General features: G+C 31.9%; 8 protein-coding genes across 9 annotated transcripts; 3 read left to right on the top strand and 5 right to left on the bottom strand.

Moving 5' to 3' along the window:
* The first annotated feature begins 35 nt into the window (after positions 1-35).
* On the top strand, positions 36-1,634 carry LOC128391727 (homeobox protein 4-like). The gene has a single exon (XM_053351672.1). The coding sequence runs from the start codon at positions 223-225 to the stop codon at positions 949-951; it is 729 nt and encodes a 242-aa protein (XP_053207647.1). The 5' UTR covers positions 36-222; the 3' UTR covers positions 952-1,634.
* A 657-nt stretch (positions 1,635-2,291) lies between these two features.
* Positions 2,292-3,443, top strand: LOC128391728 (DNA repair protein complementing XP-C cells homolog). Its single transcript, XM_053351673.1, has one exon. It carries the CDS (start codon positions 2,446-2,448, stop codon positions 3,148-3,150), a length of 705 nt encoding a protein of 234 aa, XP_053207648.1. The 5' UTR covers positions 2,292-2,445; the 3' UTR covers positions 3,151-3,443.
* On the top strand, positions 3,153-5,366 carry LOC128391721 (DNA repair protein complementing XP-C cells homolog). The gene is made up of 2 exons (XM_053351663.1): positions 3,153-5,063; positions 5,256-5,366. The coding sequence occupies exon 1, from the start codon at positions 3,603-3,605 to the stop codon at positions 5,052-5,054; it is 1,452 nt and encodes a 483-aa protein (XP_053207638.1). The 5' UTR covers positions 3,153-3,602; the 3' UTR covers positions 5,055-5,063; positions 5,256-5,366.
* On the bottom strand, positions 5,150-7,353 carry LOC128391720 (KIF-binding protein-like). The gene is given in 2 exon segments (XM_053351662.1): positions 5,150-6,731; positions 6,734-7,353. Coding segments are annotated over 2 exon segments (1,749 nt in total). The 5' UTR covers positions 7,047-7,353; the 3' UTR covers positions 5,150-5,295.
* Positions 7,354-10,156: 2,803 nt separating this feature from the next.
* Positions 10,157-12,608, bottom strand: LOC128391787 (transcriptional adapter 3-A-like). Its single transcript, XM_053351733.1, has 5 exons — positions 11,861-12,608; positions 11,610-11,765; positions 11,319-11,462; positions 11,008-11,222; positions 10,157-10,932 (listed from the first exon to the last, which is right to left on the bottom strand). The coding sequence occupies exons 1-5, from the start codon at positions 12,140-12,142 to the stop codon at positions 10,374-10,376; spliced, it is 1,356 nt and encodes a 451-aa protein (XP_053207708.1). The 5' UTR covers positions 12,143-12,608; the 3' UTR covers positions 10,157-10,373.
* A 2,446-nt stretch (positions 12,609-15,054) lies between these two features.
* LOC128391667 (mitogen-activated protein kinase 1-like) lies at positions 15,055-18,062 on the bottom strand. Its single transcript, XM_053351600.1, has 6 exons — positions 17,635-18,062; positions 16,975-17,101; positions 16,215-16,593; positions 15,919-15,990; positions 15,630-15,788; positions 15,055-15,528 (listed from the first exon to the last, which is right to left on the bottom strand). Exons 1-6 carry the CDS (start codon positions 17,724-17,726, stop codon positions 15,281-15,283), a joined length of 1,077 nt encoding a protein of 358 aa, XP_053207575.1. The 5' UTR covers positions 17,727-18,062; the 3' UTR covers positions 15,055-15,280.
* Positions 18,063-18,239: 177 nt separating this feature from the next.
* LOC128391664 (U3 small nucleolar RNA-associated protein 6 homolog) lies at positions 18,240-20,548 on the bottom strand. Its single transcript, XM_053351597.1, has 2 exons — positions 19,747-20,548; positions 18,240-19,666 (listed from the first exon to the last, which is right to left on the bottom strand). The coding sequence occupies exons 1-2, from the start codon at positions 20,387-20,389 to the stop codon at positions 18,366-18,368; spliced, it is 1,944 nt and encodes a 647-aa protein (XP_053207572.1). The 5' UTR covers positions 20,390-20,548; the 3' UTR covers positions 18,240-18,365.
* Positions 20,549-20,674: 126 nt separating this feature from the next.
* On the bottom strand, positions 20,675-23,716 carry LOC128391666 (E3 ubiquitin-protein ligase RMND5A-like). 2 transcript variants are annotated; one of them, XM_053351599.1, is made up of 3 exons: positions 23,239-23,716; positions 22,815-23,102; positions 20,675-22,735 (listed from the first exon to the last, which is right to left on the bottom strand). In XM_053351599.1, the coding sequence occupies exons 2-3, from the start codon at positions 22,954-22,956 to the stop codon at positions 21,693-21,695; spliced, it is 1,185 nt and encodes a 394-aa protein (XP_053207574.1). In that variant the 5' UTR covers positions 22,957-23,102; positions 23,239-23,716; the 3' UTR covers positions 20,675-21,692. The 2 variants fall into 2 exon arrangements, with proteins under 2 accessions (XP_053207574.1, XP_053207573.1); XM_053351598.1 differs by having other exon boundaries at positions 22,815-23,059.
* Positions 23,717-23,967: the final 251 nt, after the last annotated feature.

The following is a 23,967-nucleotide window of genomic DNA, read 5'->3' as shown; positions in this document are numbered from 1 at the left end:
AGTCGGCGCAAAGAGAAAAGTCCCTCCCCCTCTGACGCCTTCTATGTGTTAATAAGGGAAAAAATTAATTTCTAATTGTGTTGATGTTGTTTTTAATTAGTGGTTTCACTTTAAATTAGTTTCCTTTGTTTCCATTTTTTGTTTTGTTCACTGATCACTGGTCACCTTGAATTCGTTCTTTTTTCTAGTGAATTTCCATCAGTTTGTTTTGTTCCATTACCAATGGCTAATTCCGATGATGGTGAAAAGAGCAACAATGGGATCTCCTCTCAAGAACAGAATATTTCCAAATCAAATAGTAAAATGTCTGGTGTTGGTGGGGATTTAGGGTGGCAATCATCCCATCGAAAGCTTTCAAAACCCAATTTCCTGGATCTCAAGCGCGAAAATCATGTTGACTTTTTACAAACTCCCGATTTAAATAAAGTAATAATCTCCAGTCCACAATTAGACTCATTGGTTGCTCAATTTCCACCAACAATACCCAATCTGCTTACCCCTGCTCTCGAGGTTTTACCAACTATGGAAAATGTCAATAACAGTAATAATCACAACAGTAACCATAATGCCAGTAATACTTCAGTTATTAGCAATAACATCAATACCAATAATAATAACAATGGTCCAACTTTTAATAATAACAACAACAATAATAACCACAATACTCATAACTCATTATCAAATGGATTAACGTTCAAATCATCCTTATTACCTGACGATGACAAGCTGAAACTTGAAAGAAAAAGAGAACGGAATCGTCAAGCTGCTGCAAAGTGTCGTAATAAAAAGATCCAAAAAATAACCGAATTGGAAGCAAAAAAGGCTCAATTGGTGAAACAACGGGAATCATTAACAGAGAATATTAAAAAATATCAAGAAGAAATTGATGCTCTACAAAGAGTTCTCGTGGAACGAATTAAAACCTCTGGGGTAATTGATTTAACATACTGAGGGCAAGATGGCGGATTAATGATAATCATCAGTGAAAAAACATCAATAAACAATCAAACAAAGTCAACATTTCACCAACAGAACTGAAACACAAAGAAGAGACCTAAATTCATCTTATATATAAAAAAAAAAACAAACCATGTTAATCAAAAATCGCCAAAAAATTTACAATCACCCTGAGAGAAGAGCGCAAAGGAATCAAGATTAAGTAAATGCTTCTTGTATATTATAAATATATTATATATTTTCAGAATTTAATCATGAGAAACCAAACTATTCAAAGAAACAAATTCACATCCAACAAAATAACATCTATGACAAATATATTCTTATAGCAAAGAAACAAAAAAGAAAGTGTATTTTTAATGTTCTCCTGCGCTTGGGACAATGTTTTTGTTTTTTCTCTTTCTTTTCATTTTATTCCCTCTCTTTTTCTCTTTCTTTTTTGTTCTTTTCTCTTTCCAATTTGTTGTTCTCTCTCTTTCCTTTAAAAGTCTTTCTCTTTCTCTTCTTCTCTCTCTTTCCCTCTTATGTTCAAAATCAAACAAAACAAGCAAATTATGAGTCATGCCTATTAACTGGTATATATTTTAATCTCTTCAACTGTGATCTAATTATCACATGACTGTATTTTAATGATTAGACCTTGTGATAAATTAAATTACATTTTTGGCCAAATTAAATTAACGAAATTAAAAAATTAATTCCACCAAATCGAGAGAAACGAACATTTAAATTATTCGAGAATGAAAATGAACGAAATTTTCTTTTGAAAAATTCGTCAATGTCCAAGGTAAACCGAAGAAAACTTTCCAAATTATTGTTCTATGATTAGAATTAAATTTTAATTCGATCATCTAATTTTAAGAATTAACTTTTTTGATGGAAAAACTTTTCAACAAATTAACTTTTCGCGTCTCAGTTGAAAGAAACACTTTAATTGCTACAGTTAAACAAGATTTTATCAAGATTAGTAAATGTAATCAGTAAATTGTCCTTGGAAATGTTATTACATATTAATCATACAACTTTGATTAATCTAATTCTGATACAATTATCATGATTAACAATTGAATAATAGTCAATCAAGTTGATCTAATAATCGGTAAGGATTAAAGATTAATTTTTCTGCTGAATTTTGACAATGAAAAACATTTTAAAGTCTGAGAATTTCACCTTACCTGTTTTCTTTAATTCTACAATTAGAACTTTGGTTTATTTCTCTATTGTGATTAAGTAATTTTTCTTTAATTGTGATTAGTGATTAGAATTAAAATTCGCGCTTCAATTGAAAATCTTCGAGCGCGAACATTAAACTCCCTCTGTTGTCTTTCCAAAGAATTAAAAGTTAAATGTGCGAATGTTTTTCTCCAATTAGTTGATTACCTTTAATTGTTTTATTTGTATCTTTTTTTGTTCCATTTTTTTTATTAGTTAGTTTGGATTATTTTGTTTGTTTTGTATGTTCTGTTATTTGTGTTTTGTTCTATTGCCATGGGTAGACCTAGAAAGAAAATCAGTGTTACACCATCTCAAGAAAAGAATAAAAAATTGAAGAAAAATGATGAAATATCTGATGGCGATGATTCTGATGAAGAATCAGAAGATTGGGAAGAGGTGGAAGAAGCTGAAATCGACGACGATGAAGGTGATAAAGAAGAAGCTCTCGCAAACTATAAACCTCAATTACCTGAACAAGGAGTACAAATAAGTATTGATGGACCAAAGATTTTCAACAAGAAAAGGCGTAAGAAACAGGTTGATGTGGGTGAAATTCTTCGTCAACAACTTAATCGAATGAAGAAAGAAGTTCAAATTGAAATGCATAAAACTCACCTACTTTGTCTGTTAAGTCGTGGATTTTACCTTAATCATATCACTCGAAACCCACTCATCTCCTCTTATGCTCTTTCTTACCTTACTGATTTTACGTTTGACTTGAAAAAGGTTAACCTTTTGTTTGTCAGAGATTTTACCAATTGGTTTAGATCTTGGTTTACCTTGGACAAAAAGATTCGATCTAAAACTGTTGATCTCATCGAATCGTTGACTAAAGCATTTGGAACACGTTCCGTAAATTCTCTGGTAGAATATGTGCTCATGTTTATTTCCTTGCTCCGCATTTACTCACCAAAAATACAAGTGAGATTATGTTATGCTCTTAATCCGGTGCCAATTAAACCCGATGATTTGGTTTGACGGAGAAACAAAAAGGTCGCAAAAAAGATACCAAAGATGAATCAGATGAAAAATCACCAGATGAACCAACAACATCTGAATACTTTAAAAAAAGCAAACCCAAACCTGCCAGTTATAAGTTATATGGTGAACCAAATAACAAAGAGAAAACAAGACCAACTCGATCAAGTACCAAAGGAAAAAAGCGAAAAAAAAGCTCAGATGAAGATGAAGAGGGAAACTTGGAGATAGACGAAGAAGATGAAAAACCTCGAAGAAGAACTAGACAGAGTAATGGAAAAGGTAAAGGTAAACAACCAACGAAAAAAAGAAAGAAAAACTCAGATACTGATGAAGATGAAGAGTTTAATCCAGAGACAGATGAAGAAGATGAAAAACCAACTAGAGGAAGAAGACAAAGTAAAGGTAAAGGTAAACAGCCTGTGAAAAAGGCAAAGAAAGAAACCAAGCAGATGATTAGTGATGATGAAGATGCAGATGAAGTGGCTGCTATTCAAGGTGCTCCAAAGAAAAATATAACTGATTATTGGTGTGAAATTTTCGTTGACACTGAAGAGAAATGGACCTGTGTCGACCTCGAATCTGGAACATGGGATAACCCAAATGAGATTGAGAAAAAATCTTATTCTCCATTGTTATATGTTGTCTCTTGGGATAACCATTCTTTTGTAAAAGATGTCTCTCAACGTTATTGTTCAGAATTTGCATCTTGTAAATTTCGTCGCTCTCGTATTGATGACGACTGGTGGACACAAACTCTTTCCTATTTTAGACCTGCCAAACGAAGTCGTCAAGAAAAACGTGAAGATAATCAGTTAGCCCAAATATTTGCTGATCGTCCGATGCCTTCAAGTCTTAGTGACTTTAAAAATCATCCACTTTATGTACTTAAAAAACACCTTCTTAAATACGAAGTCATCTACCCACCTGATGCACCAATATTGGGAAAATTTCGAAATGAAGTGATTTACGCTCGTGAATGTGTCAAAGATGTTCACTCTCGAGAGTATTGGATGCGACAGGCAAGAGTTGTTCGTCCCAACGAAGAGCCTTACAAAATTTCGGTTAAAAGAAAAAAATGGGACAAAAATTTGGGCGATTTTCTTCGTGATCTTCCTTTAGAACTATTTGGTGAATGGCAAACTGATCCATATATACCACCCGATGCAAAAGATGGTAAAGTCCCTCGAAATCAGTATGGAAATGTTGAACTTTTCCAACCTTGCATGTTACCCGGAGGAACTGTTTATCTCCAATTACCTGGACTCATAAGGATTGCGAATAAATTAAAAATTGATTGTGCACCAGCTGTAACTGGATTTGATAATTGTTCAGGAGGAGCTGGAGTTCATCCTGTTTTCGATGGTTTCGTTGTTTGTGAAGAATTTGCTGATACTCTTAAAGCAGCATGGGAAGAGGAGCAATTAAACATAAAGAAACGAGAAATCGCAAAGAGGGAAAAGCGTATTTATGGTAACTGGAGACGATTAATTAGAGGTGTTCTAATTAGGGAACAATTGAAACTCAAGTACAGCTCTAGAGACGATGAGCCGGAAGATGGAGTTGAGATGTCTGAAAGAGATGAGAAATCAGGAGTAAAGTCTTCGATGACCATGGATGATATTGATAAAGCTCTGTCCATGATGGCTAAGAAAAGGTCAAGCCGAGGTTCAGGTCAAGGCAAAGGAAAGAAATCGACCAAAAAAGAAACCAAAGCGAAGTCAAATAAGCGAAGATCAAGGAAAAAGCAAGAGTCAAGTGATGAGGAAGATACAGATGAAGAAGAAGATGATGATGATGAAGATGATTTTATTGTAGATGATGATGAGGAGATTGAAGAGATTGACGTTAAAGACGAAGAGGAAGAAATTGAAACCGAAATTGATCTCTCTGATTCCGATTGATTTACTCAGGTATTTAATTTTTATTCGATGATTTTAAACAATTATTTCTTTTTCTCTGCCTTCATATTGAAATGAATTTTAAACTTTTATAAATATTTTCGCATAAAATTGATGAAGTGATTGTTCATTTTATTTATGATTGTGATGTAAAAACAAAATGGATTACATTTACATGGTATATTTTCAAATCGTGATAAGCAGATTGATTGGAATTACTTTTTTTTACAACAAAATTAATTGATTAAGCAACGACATTGGACCTAACAATTTGAGCGATTCTCTGAGGAATTAAATCTTTCATTTCTTGGATAAGTTTTAACTCCTCATGAGCGATCTCCTTCTGATCTGGATTAACCTCAAGATATTTGATTGCTTGATCATAATACTGTAAACATTTCTCCCAATTGGCAACTTTTTCTTTGGGCTCAATACAAAATAGATTTGAATAACAACGACCTAAAGTGAAATAAGCGACGATTAAAGGTTTAACTATTTCATCGGGAACTTTTCTTGGGACACTTTCTTCCCGAACTGTACTAAGCCAGGTATCGATGAAAAGTTTGTAATTTTCACCTGATCGAGTTAATAAATGATTAGTTTTACGTATCGCCTGTCTAGATGTTTCTATGGGCTTGTTGACCTTAATCTCGTACATTTCATAGTAAATTTCACCCAAATCGATGTACATTTGGCGAACTTGATTCAAGAATAATCGAGGATTAATCTCACTTAGAACACCTTCCAATAGGTCAACTCGTCGCTTTAAAGTTTTACTTTTTACATCGGAATCGGTGATGAACATGGCCATGTACCGATATAATCGACTCATATCTTGAATACAATCAACATAATCGGACGCTTGTTCGTTCAAAGTGTAATACTCTTTGGCCTGATCGATAAACTGTTTTCCAAGTTTAAAAATTTCAACGGCAGTTTGATAGTCGGTTATTGGTCTGTATCGTATTTCTATTACATTTTTCTTGTTCAATTCATCTTCCGTGATGAATCTGAACTCTTCGATTGAACTAGGATCCTCTTGAACGGAATTTTTATCCTTGGCCAACGAATATTCAAACAACATGAGGTAATATTTAACCACAATTCGTTCATAATCTGCCCTTCCTTTAGCTACTGTTTCGTCATCATCAATTCCAAGTTTAACTCCAGCAATTTCCTCTCGATTGTCCATCATGTATCGAGCAGCTCGAAGCATATGACTTGCAACAGCGTAACGATTAATTCCAGAAAAGTATTCAGCCAAAGTGGCAAGATTAATACACCATTCCATTGTTTTAAAATGATTAAGGGCAATTTGTTTCTTTAAAGTTCGGTAACAACAATTTGCCGATTTCGCAGAATCTCCCAATCTCTCGTAAATTTGGGCCAAATAGAAAAGTGTCGTGGTGTGTACCTTTTCCACTTCGTTCTCGGCTTCCGGTCTTTGTAACTTTTCGTCAAATTTAAAGGCAAAACAATCGTTAACCTCGATAACACATCTTGGTTCTCGACCTTTAGATCCTTTCTCGGTGATACCTCCTTTAAATGTTAACCATTCTTCGTAATAATCGTTAGCCTTGCAAAGTAAACTTAATCCTTGATCATAATCAAGGGTCATCGTGTGAACGAAGGCCAATTGATTGAGAACCTTCAATCTAAGGATAATTAACAAGGGATCATCGGAAACCATTCTTCAAGCAGAGTTCTCGCCTTGGTTAAATATTCTTCGGATGTTTCCAGTTCTTCAGTTTCCTGATCGATCACACCGATATCATGTTGGAATAAGATGCTCAGTAAACGTGAAGGTGAATATTTATCAACCGTTGGTTCATTAGCGAAAACCAAGGCCTCATCCAGAAGAGAAATTAATTTCTCTCTAGCATCATATTTACCCTGCATCGGGTCTTCATCTGGAGCTGGTACACTTTCCCTTAGATGACCAACAGAAATGTAACCATTTTGAGCTTTTGTCAGCCAAGAAATTGAAACAGGCATGATGAGTATGATGAAATTTAAAAAGACGAGATTCAATCAACGAATCAGATTAAAAACGATAATGAAAAACAATCAAATTAAAAACAATGAAAGAGTTAAAAAAAAACAATATTATGTAATCACAAATCTGTTATATGAGACACTTTCTGATCCGATGAAATCAATTGAAAACACAGACTTTATTTCAGACAATTAACTAAACACTGTGGTTGATTGTCATTACATTAGCTTTTTAAAGTATTAAATTTAACGAATGATCAGCGAATGACAATTTAATTGGTTGATTTGAACTAGAAAAAGATCAGAGGAATATAAACAAACCCGGTGATGGAAATTAAAAAAAATCGATTCAATCGATTATTCGCTTTTCCTTTTCTCTGAAATTATGAAACTCGAATTCTGATTCTGAATTATTACATTTTCTCTTTTTCTAATTAACTTTCACTTTTATCAAAATCGTATTCTTTTATTTTAACAATTAGTGATAGAATTAAATGTAATTGTTAATCCGATAGTGAAGTAAATTTGAACATATTTCGACTTTGATTGTTGAAATTATCAGAATTGTGGAAAGTTATGAATCTCAATTAAATGGAAAAGGTGACAATCAGTTAATCTTTAGACTAATAATTTGACAGTTTTTCAATTGAACTAATATCTCAACACGAGCAGGAATATTAATAGTTTTTAATTAGATTGAAGAGAAATTTTTTCAATCCTCTAAATTAGATTAACTAATCAATCTCGTAATTACCTTGCAAATGAATCTCAACAAACTTTTACTAATCTGGCGATTGGATTGCAAATCAATAGACAAACTTGTTGATAGAAGATTAATCAAAAATAATTTGGAAAATCAATCAATCTAAGTAATGAAAGATAATCATAAGCGTAAAAATGATTCTTTAAACGATTAAGGTGATTAAAGTGAATTTAATTTGATTTTTGATGGATTAATTTTTCCTCCCTCTCAATCTAAACAATTAACTGTCAGTTAACTTACAGTTAACAAGTGTTAGCTGTTAATGATCGTTTAACAGATGGATAACCACAAATACTAATTAAGTAATTTGATATTTCGCTTATCATTAACAATTTGTTTTCTCACTAATTAATTGTTAGAACATTTTTCTACGAACCGTCAGGTGGCGCTTTCGTTTGTTTATTAAAATAAAACAAATCAATCAGTTGACAGAAAAAAAGAAAAACAAAATTTTTCTTCATCAAATCGTTCGTTTAATTAATTGTTTTCATCTTTTTTCTAGTTTGGGTTTTAATCACAATTAATTCCCCAACTTTCTAAGCGTTTCTTGGGCCGTAATAGCTCACAGAAAAGGAATAAATTCCTCAATGATTCAAGATTATTCAACAAGGAACATCAATCCAAGGTAAGGAGGCCATTTTTTATTCTGTGACCTCAAAACAAAATTGTCTTTCTTTTTGCTTTAATTTAATTAATACAATTTTTTCTTCAACATTCTCTTCCTGTTAATCTCTTTTTTTTCATGTTTCCTGATTCTCAATTTCGTCTGTAATCACCCTTGGCTTGTGGGAATGATTCCAGTAGGGATGGCAAAAGATCAACACTGAATTACCCATGGACCTTGGTAATAAATCACGGAGAATCGGCCTAAAAGGTTGTAATTCAAACAGGAGAGAGAAAGTGAATTTACCTGTTCGTACATTAATCAAGAATGGAGTAATAGATAGATCAAAGGTTTACTATATTCTCAAAAATCCGGAAGAACCTAAATGCAAGGTGACCATTTCAGCTCTTTTGAAACAGTATCAAGAACACAGGAGAAAAGCTCTTAATGTTTCAAGAATAGTAACTTCGATGATTCAACTGTCAAAAATTTGGATCTTCTAATCGAAGGAAATGTTGAACTTGACCAGTTACCCCAAGAGTTTCGACAGAATTTATTTCTCGATAACTTCACTGATTCCGAATCAAATGGTTCATCGTCTTGTTGTTCAACAATCAACCACAACAAGAGCATCAACAATAATGTAATGAACAATTCAACAGATGAATCAAGTTCAAGTGATGCAGCTACTGAAACCATGGATGAAAAAGTACAAAGTAAAAGTTCAGTATTTAATCTGAATATTGGCTGATAATCAATCATCATGATAATCATCATTTGAATATTGTTTAAGCAAAAAAGAAACGCAAACAAAAACAAATTTAGGAAAACAAAGTCAAGTATTAAAAACCAACAATATCATCAAGAACGAGAGTTAATTCACATTGATAAACATAATAACGCTGACGAGTCATCAACTAATCAACTAATCATCATAATTATCATTCGCATCAAGATTCTGTGTAAAAAATATTCTATCAATAACAATTATCAACAATTAATCTATTTGAATGGAAAAACAAAGTCACGATAATCAAGGAGCTTTTTATTATCAAGGTGATGATGGAAAACAACAGATCAACATAAAGGAAAACCTTTCAAGTCAATGAATTGGATAATCACTCAAGTCTAATTTACTCATCTAATCAACCAATATAAAAAAAATACAATTAACTCTGTTTTCATAACAATCTAATCAGTTTTAATCGCAGATTTTTATGTTATAATATAAATATAATTTTACCTTATAATTTAAATTTCATTTCAATTCTTTATTCACTTGAACGGATTTACGAGATGAGACATTCGAGAAAAACTCAATAAGTATTTTCATTGTTAGAAATTGAAACGTAATCAATTTAGATCATAATATTTATAAGACTAATTAAGTTCTTGAACAGATAGAATTTGAAATAAATTGAACTTTTTTGGAGTTTTTGTCGATAAGTTTAATCACAATTCACAGAAAAACTTTACTAAAGTTCATTTTCGCGAATGGATAAGATTTAATTGTTAGAATGGAAATTAAAAGATGAAAATTGTCATTTTTAATTAGAAAACTTTTCCAAATTTTTTCTAAAACTCAATTAGTCTCACTGAATCTTATTAATGATTAATTTGAAGTTTAGGTTCGAAATTTGTATGAGTTCAAATCGACAAAAGAAACTTTCAAACTTGATTGTTTCTTACGGATGGAAAATCAAATTACGTTTAAATTGTTAATCATTGCGAAAAAGAAAATAATTACTTATTATAATCAAAGTTTATTTATATTAATTCTTAAATTGCATTTATTAAAGTGAAAATACAAGACTATTATACGATTATATATAATTAATGAAGATGATGATTGGTGGTGGTGCTCGATATGAAGAGATGGAAATATAAATGATGGTTTATGAAGAGGAGGTGATGGCGGTGTAATTCAGTGGGGTGAAAGGTGAAATAATTGTTTGGATGATTATTTGAGTGAATCGATTTCTTTTAAAATTATTTCTCTATCTTTTAACGCTTTTAAAGCCGCTTCCCTTTCCTTTTTACTTGTCACTCGCTTTTTCTGTTTAGCTGACAATATTTTTCTGTAAGTATCCATAACTTCACTATCTGCTGATTTAAGTTTAGTTTCCCATTCCTGTTTGATGACATCTTTCTTTGCCATTTCCAGGAGATATTTAATTGTTGCCACATTTTTGGCAGAAATTATTTTCAACTCGTTCTGACATTTCATCATCTCGGCTAAAATTTCATCAGATTCTTCATCTAGTGTGTCCCCTATTCCACCATCATCAGGACCTAGAAGACCTTGTTCTTCGAGTTCCTTTTTTAAGCGTTTTTCTAAGGCGTTGGTATTGCCAAAATTAAGCGACTTTAACAAATTAATATTGCTTCCGTTTGGTATCTTTTCATTGAGCTCATGATCAGGGTCTAATCCGTCATCGCCTCGAGAGAGATTCTCCTCAATGAAACAAGTGACCAGCCTTTGAGTTAAAATGCCAAAACAACATTTATCCGAATCATTTCTGGAAAACAACAAACAACAAAAAATGACCATTAGAGATAAATTTTCATTTAAATTGTCGAGTTAATTTAATTACCTGGAATCTTTAGATTTTTTTGCACCTTTTTCTCCAAGAGTTGAGCTATTATAAGGACTTAGTCCTTTCTTTTTCTCGAGTGAGGTATTACTTTTGGAAGAATCATTTTTATTATCCCAAGAGTCGTGGTCCCATTTGTGGTTGTTTTTTTCCATCGATGGAACTTTCAATAAATCATGATCAATCTCACATTGTTTCAAGATCTCTTCCAGATACTATAATTGTGCAAAGATACAAAGAAATAAGAGATTAATTGATGAGTTTAAAGGGAAAACAATAACATGAGATTAAATAAGAAATGTTTATCATACCTTAATTGCTTCTGTTTTGACAGAACTGCAATAAGGTTCAACAAATTTCCAAAATTTTTCTGGGAGATCATTTCTAATCTGTGTTGACTTTGATGGTATCGCCAAAGGATCGGTGAATGTATCGTGAAAATCTTGAGTTTTGACCTTAATAGATGAAATGGAAGAAAAAATTAATCAGATGAACAAACAATCAAACATAGACTTTGGTTATAAACGAATAACAATAAGTTGAACTTGTTGATATCAAAAAGTCATAATGTTTATCCAAGACCATGGAAACTAATTGCTTACATCTTTGCTTTTAGACCTAATGGATCCTTGAGATTTTCCACTATTACTACTTGACCCTTGAGAACTTGAATAATGAGATGACGACGAATGAGATTCTTTGAACTTTTTACTTGTACTTGCATCCAGCTGATTGCTCCTTTTTCCCGATGCATCAGACTGAAAGAAAAGAAAGAGTGATAGTGATTAATAAAATTATTAAATGAAATAAGTGAAAGTGCAAGTATTAAATAAAAGAAGGGAGATTAAGTTACCTTGGTGTTTAATTTTTTATCTTTCGTCTTGGTGTCCTGCCAATTGGACAGAGCTTCCATTTCATTTTCAAGCTGATTTTTTCTTGAAATAACAGAAGTTAATAAAGATTCTAATTCCAATTGCAGGCAATCTAAATCCTTGAGTCCAATATTTTTCTCATCTTTACGATTTAATATGGAAGATAACCGAGGACAGTCTTTAAAATCAATCGATTTGAAGTCAATGAATAACAAAGGGCACTCATCTTCTGAGTCTCTTTCTTTTTTACCTTTACCCTTCATTTGATGAGAATTAAATCAGTTTAGTGAATGTCAGCAACATAACCAAAAGAAAAGAAGAATAGAAGAAGATATAGTAAAATAATGCGACCCAAGAGTTTTGAGTTTAAAGCAAAAAAGACCAAGTAATTCACAGAAAAACACAGAAAAAAAACACTGGGTTAACCACAAATGTTACAATTCACAGGGATAATAAAGAGATTAAATAAATATGAGCAATAGTATAACTTAAAAGAATAAACTAGTTACAATTAAGAGAAAAAGAGTCTTTGAATTGAATTTATATCAACACTTAAAGAGAAATAAACAAAAACAATAAATCAGATGAAATAGAAAAAGAGAAAGAAAAGAAAAGAAAAACACAAGATTAGATTATTTAAATTAAAACGATTCCATTGACAGTAGAAAGTGATTATCAATACGAATGATTAAAATTAGAATAACAATTTACACAGAAGAAAAAAAAGTTAATTAACTAAAAATTGAAGGAAAATAATTAATGGAAATCAAATTGAATGATTGAGACAAAGAAGCTTTTTTTTCAATTGAAAGATCAAAACAAATATCCTATTGATCCAGCGGTCGATTTGAAATCTTATTGTTAATCTTGAGAGAAGAAAATTAATTTCATCTAATTGGTTTGGATTTAATTTTTCAATCAATTCGATGTACCTTAAACACTTTCTTTTCCTCTACTCAATTAAGGTTGATTTAGGTTTTAATTGTGATGAGAATTTGATTGAAAATTTGTTAACTTTCCCCATGGTGAATTTAAGTCAATTGAATTAACCATCGGACTGATCAAGCTTTTCATGTTTAGTTGTTTTTTTTCGTTAATTAGCTGGATTATCTGTAGAATCAGTTGTATGTTGATAACTTGATCCATTTTTTACCTTTTAAATAATAACAGTTAATTGTGACAATTAGTAAAGTCAAGGTGATTAAGAGTTAAGCAGAAATGGAAAAATTTAATTTTCTTCTAAAGGAAAACCCATTTGAAAGAAACTTGTTTCCAAGGAGAAGTTAATTATTTTTCTCTAATGAAATTGATAGTTAATTTTTGATTAACTATTGGAATTTGTTGATCAGCAATCAATTACATCTGTTAAATTAACCAAATCAAAGTGAAACAATTAACAAGAAAGTTGATCAAAAGCAGAGAAATAGCTCCATCTGTTGGTGGAAGAATAAAATATCGAGAAAAAGTTATGACTGAATTTTTTTCACCCAAATTTTTACATCATCACTTTCATCCTTTCACATCATCATCCTCATCTTCCTGGAGATGAAAAAAACAGTAGGGATGGAGAAATATCTGGGCTCGAATTGTAAAATGAGGTCAAGATCTATTCACAGAACATCAAGAACAAGATGAATGCGTAACAGTAACAGAGCAAATTTCCTATTCTTATCTATCTCATTATCATCATGATCAACCATGAATTTTACTCTGCTCATCCTAATGATCATCTTCATCTTCACCAAACTCTAATCTCACCAATTACAAATGCACAACCATAATTACCTTAAAACAATTTATTACCAAATAAAAACAATGCAAACTTTACATTGAAATAACAATTGAAGAAAACAATTAAAAACCTTCATTAAAGTACAAGCAAACTTATCAGCAATTAACTAATAATCAATTCCAAGTTCAAGTGCAAATTGTTTCTCATTTATAACGAAATCAAAGTGTTACCTGTATATTTTTGATTACCTTTCAAAATGAAAATGAAAATGAAAACTGAGAAAAAAACTTTTGCACCAAAGAGAGAGAGAGAGAGAGAGAGAGAGAGAGATGAAGATGAAGTAACATGATGAGGAAAAAATGATGATGATGATAAGCGGTGCATAAGACATTGAGTAGTAAACGAGTAAGATGAAAAAAATTATTTTTCGAAAGAAAAACATAAAGAAAGAGAAAAAGAAAGAGATACTAGGTAATGGTGTCATCTATACCCTGGAAATTGATCGATACAACTTGACCTGAATCCCGGAAAAATTCAAGCCTCACCCACCCTTGTCTTCCTCTCCCTCCCTCTCTCTCTCTCTCTCTCTCAATCTTTCTGAATCCTGAGAGTATATAAAACTCACTATCATTATTTTCATCATCCTCATCATCTGCTTCCCAGCATCATCCTCATCATCATCCACCTTTTATCCTTGACTCTTGACATGATGATTTTCCCTTTCTTTTTGCAAGCCAATCTTTTATTCAATAACAACAATAATAATCATGAACTCAAATTGAAACATGAATAAAAATAAACACAATCAAAATCCTTTTATCATTAACATTTTACCGTAAAAATACAGAAACTTATCCATTAAAATTAAACTAAATTAAACCATTTGCAATGAAATATTTTACCAATATTGACAAAATAGTTAATTGTTAAAATCTGTTAACATCAAATATTAATAAATGATAATAATATTCATTAAATTTACAATTGCAATGGAGCTCTTGACTTTCGTTGGTCTCATGTTTGTCTAATTGTGATACAAATCATCTATTTCATCTTCATTACATTGTATCAATTTTAGAATCAATGAATTAACTTTAATTTAATTGCATTTCATTGGAAGAAGCCAAATTACATCAATTCTTTCAGCTTTTCTTTTTCCATCTCCGGTTTTCTTTCGTCATTCTCATTGATACTCTCTCTCTCTCACTCCTCTTTCCTCATCCCTTTCCTTTTCTCTTTCGCTATCATCCTTATCTTCATCAACCCAGGAAAAACCTTGACCTCATCCACACATCCCACGTCTGGAGGTTATCCAGGGATTGAATCAGATTTACTCCTTTTTTTACAATTCCAGAGATAATATTGAGAAAATGTTCAACATTTATCATCAATTTCAGTAAATCATGGGGATAAATTGCAAATGAATTTTGGAAACGTGATTACTTTTTGTTCAGATTAAAAAAATTTCATTTTATTTGTTTATCATTAGTTTATATTTGGAATGAGGTGGAGTGAATCTGAGAGAAAAAGATATGGAGAGAGAGAGAGAGAGAGAGAGAGAGAGAGAGAGAGAGAGAGAGAGAGAGAAGAGAGAGAGAGAGAAAGAGAGAAAGAGAGAGAGAGAGAAGGACCAGAAAAAAGATAATGACCATTCCTTTTTGATGGACAATCAATTTGTGGTCCAATTCTGATTGCCAGTCAAATTTGACTTGAAATGTTGAGTCTCTGCAAAAACTAATTCTTTCAGACGCTCTTTGGGTAGATCATCCAATTCCATTTCAAATCGAAAAGGCTCATCAGCAATTGGCTCATCTCCAGGATCATAATATTGTTCAAGGTAAGGGTGGGCCAAAGCTTGTTCTACGGTGATTCTTTTGTTTGGATTGAATGTCAACATTTTGTCAAGAAGATCAAGAGCTAAATAATAATATTAAATTGTAAGAAGAGAATATATTAAATGATAATATATATGAGAAAAAGTAAAAGTTATCAAGTAAATGCAAAAGTAATTAATTTACCTTTATCATCGGCATTTTCATACAATTGGGAAAATGGTACTTTTTCTTTGTGCGGTAATGATTGTAAATAGCTTCGAGCTTTATCATTAATGATACAGTTCAGATCTTCTTGAGAGGGTGATCCTAATATACTGAGTATATGATTCAACTGATCCAAATCTAAGTAAATTCATGAGGATAAAAAGTAAATGAATAAACCGAGTAACAATATATTAATATATCAAATCCGAGAAGCGCATGTAAAATGTTATACAAAACATTAAAAAAAACTGATACTTGAAATACTCACAATGTTTACCAGGAAAAATGGGTCGGTTAGAAATCATTTCGGCGAGAATACAACCAACAGACCAAATGTCAACTGTTACAAATGAGAAACATTGAAAATGCAATTAGTCTTTTGCAATTGCAATAGTAAAACAAAATCAGAGTAAATGCAAATAAAAAATGCAAAGGTGAAAAATTACCAATCAATTGTATTATAAAATATCAACTGTAAATGTTTGCAAGTGTTTTGCAAATTGCAAATTAAAATTGCAATTAGATGGTATGGAAATTTCTGTTTCTTTATTGTAGTTAACTTACTTGATTTAGTATATCCTTTACTGTTAAGCATAATTTCTGGTGCTCGATACCAACGAGTAGCAACATACTCGGTTAGGAACCCTGTATGATCGTGCTCGGGATCGGCTACACGAGCCAGGCCAAAATCACAAATCTTGAGATCACATGTAGTATTTAAAAGCAAATTGCTTGGCTTTAGGTCACGATGCAGAACGTTAGCAGAATGAATGTATTTCAACCCACGGAGTATTTGGTACAGGAAGTAGCATATATGGTCATTACTTAATCTCTGGGTTTTCAATAATTTATACAAATCAGTTTCCATTAGACATTGTACAATGTAAACATCTTTCATCTGGTCAATTGTTGGCGCTCTGATAATATCGCGAATATCAATTATCTAAATGTGCAGTGAGAATGAGAGAGAGAGAGGGAGGGAAAAAGGAATGAAAAAGATGCGAAGAGAATGAAGACAAAGAAAAAAGGAAAAAAGAAAACAAGAAATTGAAAGAACAGAAGGTAGAATATGCAGAAAAAGAAGAAAAAAGAATGCAAAATTGGAAAGTAGAGTTAGAGAATATGCATAAAGTTAAAAAGAAGAAAAAATAAAGAGAAAAGGTGAACATGGGTAAATGGAGATCTAAAGTCTTGACCAGTACAAAGAAACAACTATAGATACATAGTTATTATTATTGTGTAGAGATAAAAGTAAAGGAAGAAAAAAAGAAACAAGGAGAGAAAAGAAAACACAAAGAAAGTTGACCTGTTTACTTTTACTTACATTTTCGTGTCTGAAGCGAGTTAATATCTTGATTTCCCGTAAAGTCCGTTGACAATAAGTTTGATGCTCGAATGGACTGATCTTTTTTATAGCGACCTTGTGCTTTGTTATCGTGTCCGTTGCAGAGCTGAGGGTACATGATGTTTCCAAAATATCACCAGATTAAATTATCGGAAAGTAGTAATGGAGAAAGAAAGCAAAATGATTAACAAAAAAAGAGCAAAAAGAAAACAATGAAATGCAGTTATGCAATAGATTGAGAGAAAAATATACAAAGAGGAATATGAAGAATGAGAGAGAGAGAGAAAGAGGGTGGAAAAAAGGGAGAAGAGGAAAGAAGATGACAGTAAAGAAAAAGAAAGACGATGGAGGGAGAGGTGCAAATCATAAACGAAGACAGATGAAGTGGAGGAGGAAGGGAGAGAGAGAAAAAAGAAGAGAAAAAATTGAAGGAATATTTCTCATCAGGTAAACACAGGAATCATGGGAGAAGATTAAAAATAACATAGAATAGAAAATTATGCAAAAGAGAAAAGAATAAAAAATTACAAAGGTAGAGAGAAATAGGAATAGAGAAAAGGAGTAACTAACCAAAAATGATGAAATTGGTTAGCGAAAAAAATGAAAACGAACAAAAAATGAAAGAGTTTAAATACTTACACAACCATACCATAAGCTCCCTCACCAATATATTGTAAGTCTAAATAACGAGGTGCAACCTCGAAAATCTGACCTCTGATTGCTTCTCCCATCTTTGACGAAAGATAATGATGACAAAATTGATGATGATTTAGGAATTTAAGGTTGTGATATTTGGAGAAACACAAGAGAAAATAAGAAAAAAAGAGCTCAAGTGAAGGGAGACAATTCACAAGACACAAGAAGAAAAAGAAAAAGACAAGAGTAAACAGCGTAAGAAAAATAAAGAGAGAGCAGAGGAAAGACGAGAACAAGAGAGAGAGAAGAGAGACGAAAATGAAACAAATTGTCAAAACCACGGAGAAAAATATACGAAATAAACCACCGACAAAAAGTCCACTTCTGAAATGAACAAAATCTCCTTCCTTCAGAATCAGAACTCTCAGAGTGGAATCAGAAAAGATCCAAACAAATCCAACTCAATATCTTTTCATTTATCGAGATCTTTTTCTAAGGCGCAAATTTTGATTCGAAAACGAATTTTTCTTCAATATTTTTGGACTAAACTTTTTCGATGGAGATCAATTTGCTTTTTCAACTCAGAATAGAAATGAATGTCAGTCTAGTTGTTATTATGAAATTGGAATAAATTTATTGTTCGATTTTTGATTGACCGAGTAGCTTCTTGATTCTTTTTTGTTTTGATGATTACAATTTGATTTTCTTTTCGCAATTAGGATAATAATGTTAATTTAAATCGCATCGTTTTGTAAGAGGTTATAAGCAGCGACGAAATTTGTTACTTCGTTGGCGTTTAGCGTTTTACATGCTCTATGGTAGATTAGACCCACTTTATGAGGGTTTGAACCTTCGAATATGAATCTACAATAATCTAACCAAATTAGATGATCAGTTTCACCGAAATTACGAACTAAATCTTCATAAATGTTAATCACTCGCCCAGTGTCCAGTTGATCTTTTTCTATGGTTATCATTTCTTGGAAAAAAGATTCAACGATCGGTGGGTGATTTTTATATTTCTCATAATATAATCGCGCCGATTTGAGGCCATCTTTTTTCAATTCGATTGATTTTTTTAACAATTCGGGTTTAAGAAGAGCTGAAAGGCGACGTTGAATGATTAAATTACCACCTCCTTTTGTGAGAAGTTCAAGAAATTGTTTCTCAATAAATTTAAGAACCTCAGTTGGATTTAAATGTTTCGACGACCATTCAAGGTAAAAATTCCAAATATCTTCGATTGTCTTTCTCTTCATCTTTCGGAAGCTAAGGCCAGTCAGGTCAATTTTATTCTCAGCTTTACCCTCTTTATCGGCATCATCCTTGTATTCAATTTCTTTGATTGCACGAGAAAAAAGTCTTTTCAATTCCTCTTTAAAGCTAATCCTTTTCGCCATAATAGTTAATCTTAAATACCAAATGTCCGCATGTTTGGACCACTTTTCACAACCTTTGGACATTAGTTTATCGATTTGATCGAAATCATCTCGAATTTCTAAAGCAATTATCCATTCGAGAAAAGCAACACGTGACATTAGACCAGATCTCCAGCATTCGTCAAAAACGAGTAACAAATCGTCCAATTGTTTTTCCTGAATTTCTTCCGGATCAGTGGTTGACTTTGAGAATAACTGTAGATTAAATGAAATAAAATAATTCCACATGATGGTTGTTGGCACTTTGGCGATTCCTTGTCGATAAACGGCCTTAGCAAGATCATTACATTTCTTTTCATCAATAGAGTCCAAATTTTGTTTTGATTCACCAATATAATCAAGAGCAAAATGTGCATCGGTTAAACATTGAGCTTTATAATCAAAAACTTGCTCTGCATCGGGAAAATTTTCCTCAAGCAATTTAATCATCTCTTTTTTAACAGGAATCCGTAATTCTGGTTGAAACTTATCAATAATATAAAAAAAGGCCTTGGCATTTGATAGTTTTTTAGATATCATGGGAATAGCATTCTTGAAAATGACCACAGCAATTTTACCACTAATGACAGCATCATTTGTATCAATCTCGGAAACAACTAAAAAACAAAAGAAAAAGAATAGAAAATTAAAAAAAATGATCAATGTTTGCATTTAGAGAAAACAAATTTCAACCTACTTTTAGACACCTTTTGAACCTTATTGTCGTCTAAATCTCTTTTAAGAACTTGCAATCGCTTAAGAGCCATGTCAGAATTTAACAGTTCAAATTTGAAATATTCTTTCCACAATTTAAGCGAATTTGGATTATCTTTGATTCCAGTTTGTAATAAATTCCGAGCGACATTCGGTGAACGCATCACATCAAAATGATATTTCGCTGCGGCGATCCAAGCATCTTCCTTGTCCGGGTGAAGTTGTAACATATCAACAAAGGCTTTACTCACATCTTCAATTCGACTATGCCTTTTACAGAATTCAATATAATCAAACCAAAGTTTAATATCTTCTTTATCACGTTGAATTGCTCTCCAAAGAAGCTTCTTAATGAGTTGATTAATTTTCACAGCAACATGTTTAAATTGTAATAAATGATGAAATTTTTTCTTCTCCAGTTTAATACGCTGTTGCAGTTCAGTCAGATAAGCGGCATACTTGAGATATTCAAATTTAGTAACAGATGATCGTCCCAATCGATATTCATAATCACGAATTTTACCAATAATTGTTTTCAAATCTTTATATGGAAATATTTTCGCCCGGTGAAGCTTATTGAATATTGGAAGCAATTTTTCCAAACGAATTTGAGGTAAACTGGTCATGCTTATCAATTAACAATTCACACCAGGTAATAGAGTAAAATTATCACAACAATCTAAATAAAAATTAACTTAATTACAGGTGAGATTTGATTCCGAAAACAATTAAAGACAAAACCAAAAAATCATCAACATTGAGATTTAAACACAACCATGTGAGTGGAGATCGACAAAAGTGACACCTGTTGGTTGGAAAACGAAACTAAGCTAATTGTTAAATTTTCGTTTAATTTTTTTTTTTACTTTTATTTAATTGCCAGAAATAAATATTATGCTTTTTATGTGAGGTGATTGTTGAATTTGAATTAATTTATTTACAGATAGTTTTGAAGCTTCCAATTGATGAACTGAATGCCTTTGACAATGAATCGTTTTCAATTGACCAAAATTTGGTCAAGTCACAAAAAGATGAATGAAAAAAAGCAAAAAAACGAAAAAGTTGTATTGCTGTTGGCATAACTAATCATGATTAAAGATGATTAAAGATGATGATTGAGTTTATATGGTTGATGAGAATTAAGATGAATGATGTTGATTGATTTACATCAATCACCGTAAATTTAAATGCCACAGATTAATCGAAATGTATGAATATGATTATCTGGTAACCATGTTGATAGTTTGGTAATGATGATAATTATGTTCCTTGAAATTAGTAAATTAATTAATATTAAAGATTGATAAAGATTCCAATTGATTGGAATTAAGGTGGGCTAAGGTTAAGATCATATTTAAGACGATATGTGAAAACAAAAGGGTGAATAAAATTATGATAATAAACATAATATTTGGAGGGAAAATCTTACAAGATTTTAGATGATTGAGAAATTATTTTGGTTAATCAGTTAATCGGTAGCTAGTTTTTAATTACCTACGTGAATGTGTGAACCACTTGAATTTAATTGTTGATTAGTAATAATCAATTTTAGGTCTGATAGGATCAATTAATAAGCTCTTTGTGATCCAAATTGGTGATGATGAGAATAAGAAAAAAAGTTCAGTGTGTTGAAGATGAAAGGAGCAACATTATGTAGTTAAATAATCAACAGGAAACATGACAACAAGAAATTAATAGTTTGTGATTAATTAATCAAATCATAATATTATCACATAAAAAAAGATGAATGATTTCATTGATGTTTTAGATTTATGATGAAACAGGTAGATTTGTGTGTGTGTGTTTTTTGACGTTTGTGAAAAGTTGGTTTGATTTTGGTGATTAGCAACTTGTGCTGGATTAATTTATCCTTTATAAGTTGGTTAACTTAATTTTGTTGATTTGGTTGAATTTGTTTGTTCCAATTGATTAAAACTGTATTTGTCGTGCCTCAGTAGGATTTTGTTCAATTGGACAGTAAGGACATTTGAGTTTATTTCCAATGGTTAATTTGTTGAGAGCATCTCGAGATATTACATGGCCGCAAATTAGTTTCATCGGCGGATTAGAATCATTGCTTTGTTGCCGAAGAATGGGACAGGCGAAAATCGAATGGTATTGAGAATTTTTCCCCAAATCGATAGGAATTGGTAGCTCATCTTTCGTGGTCCAAACACTTGGAACGGAGCTTTGAAGCATAACTTGACGAAGATTTAACAAAGCGGGTAAAGCAATTGTACCCGCATTAAAGGTTACACTTAATGGACTTTCAACCGACATACCGAGAAGCGAACAAGCATCTCGGGTAAATATATCACAGATTTCGTTCCAATTTATTGGATCCAATAAATGGCTGTAAGGCGATTGGGCGATACCCGATTTAAGGAAAACCAGACTTCCCATGAGAGATTGCATTTCTTTTTCATGACGGTCGGCAAAAGTTTGGAAATTTCTTCGAGCATATTCAATCATTTCTTTTTGCTTGTGAACACCCTGTTGAAGATAATCGATAAATTGAAGCCGATGTAACTTAAATTCTAGTTGACTGTGTCGATCGCCTAATCTATCCTTATTGGCTCTAATCCATTCAAGAGCTGGTTTAACATTATGTTTCTTTAATCCATCCAGGATATCATTCAATTCGGAGAAAGGATGTTTCTTCTCTTCGGGAACAGAGATTTTCGCTTCTCGCATCAGCTCTTCTCCAATCTCGAGCATACCCTGACGAAGAAAATGTTCAATAATTGCTTGATTTAACAGAAGAGGATTAAGACCTCCTTGTTTAAATGTGTCCGAAGTTAAGTGGGAATAATTTGAGATGAAATTTTTGTCAAGAACTTTGCCCACTTTAGATACAGCTCCATGAATCTCACGATGGTTCATTGCCACTTGAGAAATAGTGTCTCGAATTTTAATAATATTTTGATTAATTATCACGGTCTGAATGCCCGAAAGTTCACATTGATTTGAAGCTAGAGAAAAATAAAATAAAATCAATCATCAATATTGTGAAAATAGTAATAGAGTTTACGTTGGAATCAATTTACTTACTGCTCAGAATAATCAAATCTCTTTGCAAATTTTGCAAATTTGTGATTAGGTCTACAAGTATTTGGTCAGTTTTGTCATTTACGGAGGCGAATTTGGTAACCACGTTATCCACCTCCTTTTCAACGTTAATGATACAATCCATTGATGCGTGTCCCGACTCAGTGCCAAAGAGTAAACAAACGAAACAATTGCAGTTTTCCGTCTTGGAATTGCTGTGTCGATGTCCACTTGCTCCTCTTGAAAACCTATTTAGAACAACTTGCAAAAATCCATTGTAAAAACAGTCATCTGAATGGTAACGTTTTCGTAACAATTGTAAAATGATAAAATAGCATAGAAATAGGAAGATAGAAAAGAATTAGGAAATTAAAGAGAATGGGGAAAAACTGTGAAAAGAGAAAAGAACAAAAAAATAACCACTTACATTGTAATATGAGTCACAGAGAGAAAATTAGTAAGATAGAAAAAGAGAATAAGTGAGATTCGAATTCAATGTGAAATCAAGTTCACCGTAACCATAATGTTCGGAGAAGAAAATTTTCACAAAACTTTGATTCTTTACCATGAATCAAACAATCTCGTCGATTATGATGAAAATAATTACAGTCACAAACAATAACTGCAACAATTAGATTAACCCCCCCACAGAAATTAAGGTTCAACAAATAATCAAAAGCAAATGAAAAGAGATTTTTGTTGTCAAGTGAATTGAATATCAACTGAAAGCGAAAACAATTCAATTATAATCTCAGGAGAACAATTTACTTTCACTCCAATTAAATTGTGAAAAAGGTGAACAATTTATATTAACTCCAACAATTCCATTCTAATTGTTTATAATATTCAGCAAATTGGAATAATTAATTTACTAAATCAAAATCAAAAAGAAAAAAATAAACAATCAGAAAAGAAAGAGAAAAAAGTAAGAGAAAAAGAAAACATTCTTTTCTCTTTCTTTTCCATCAGCTGAGCATGAGTAAGAAAGAAAAAGATGGCGCCACTTTCAGTTTCTTCGCTAATTGTTACAATTAGATTAAATCATTTTCTCTTCATGATTAACTAATTAACAATTAATAATTTTTTCTAATTTTCTCAAATTTCCCAAATTTTGTCAATTCTAATCCGAAATATCGTAAATCTATCATCTGTTTGA

This window comes from Panonychus citri, unplaced genomic scaffold (assembly GCF_014898815.1).
Source record: "Panonychus citri isolate SS breed McGregor unplaced genomic scaffold, ASM1489881v1 Contig00135, whole genome shotgun sequence".
Taxonomy (NCBI): domain Eukaryota; kingdom Metazoa; phylum Arthropoda; class Arachnida; order Trombidiformes; family Tetranychidae; genus Panonychus; species Panonychus citri.
This window is presented reverse-complemented; position numbering and strand designations above follow the sequence as displayed.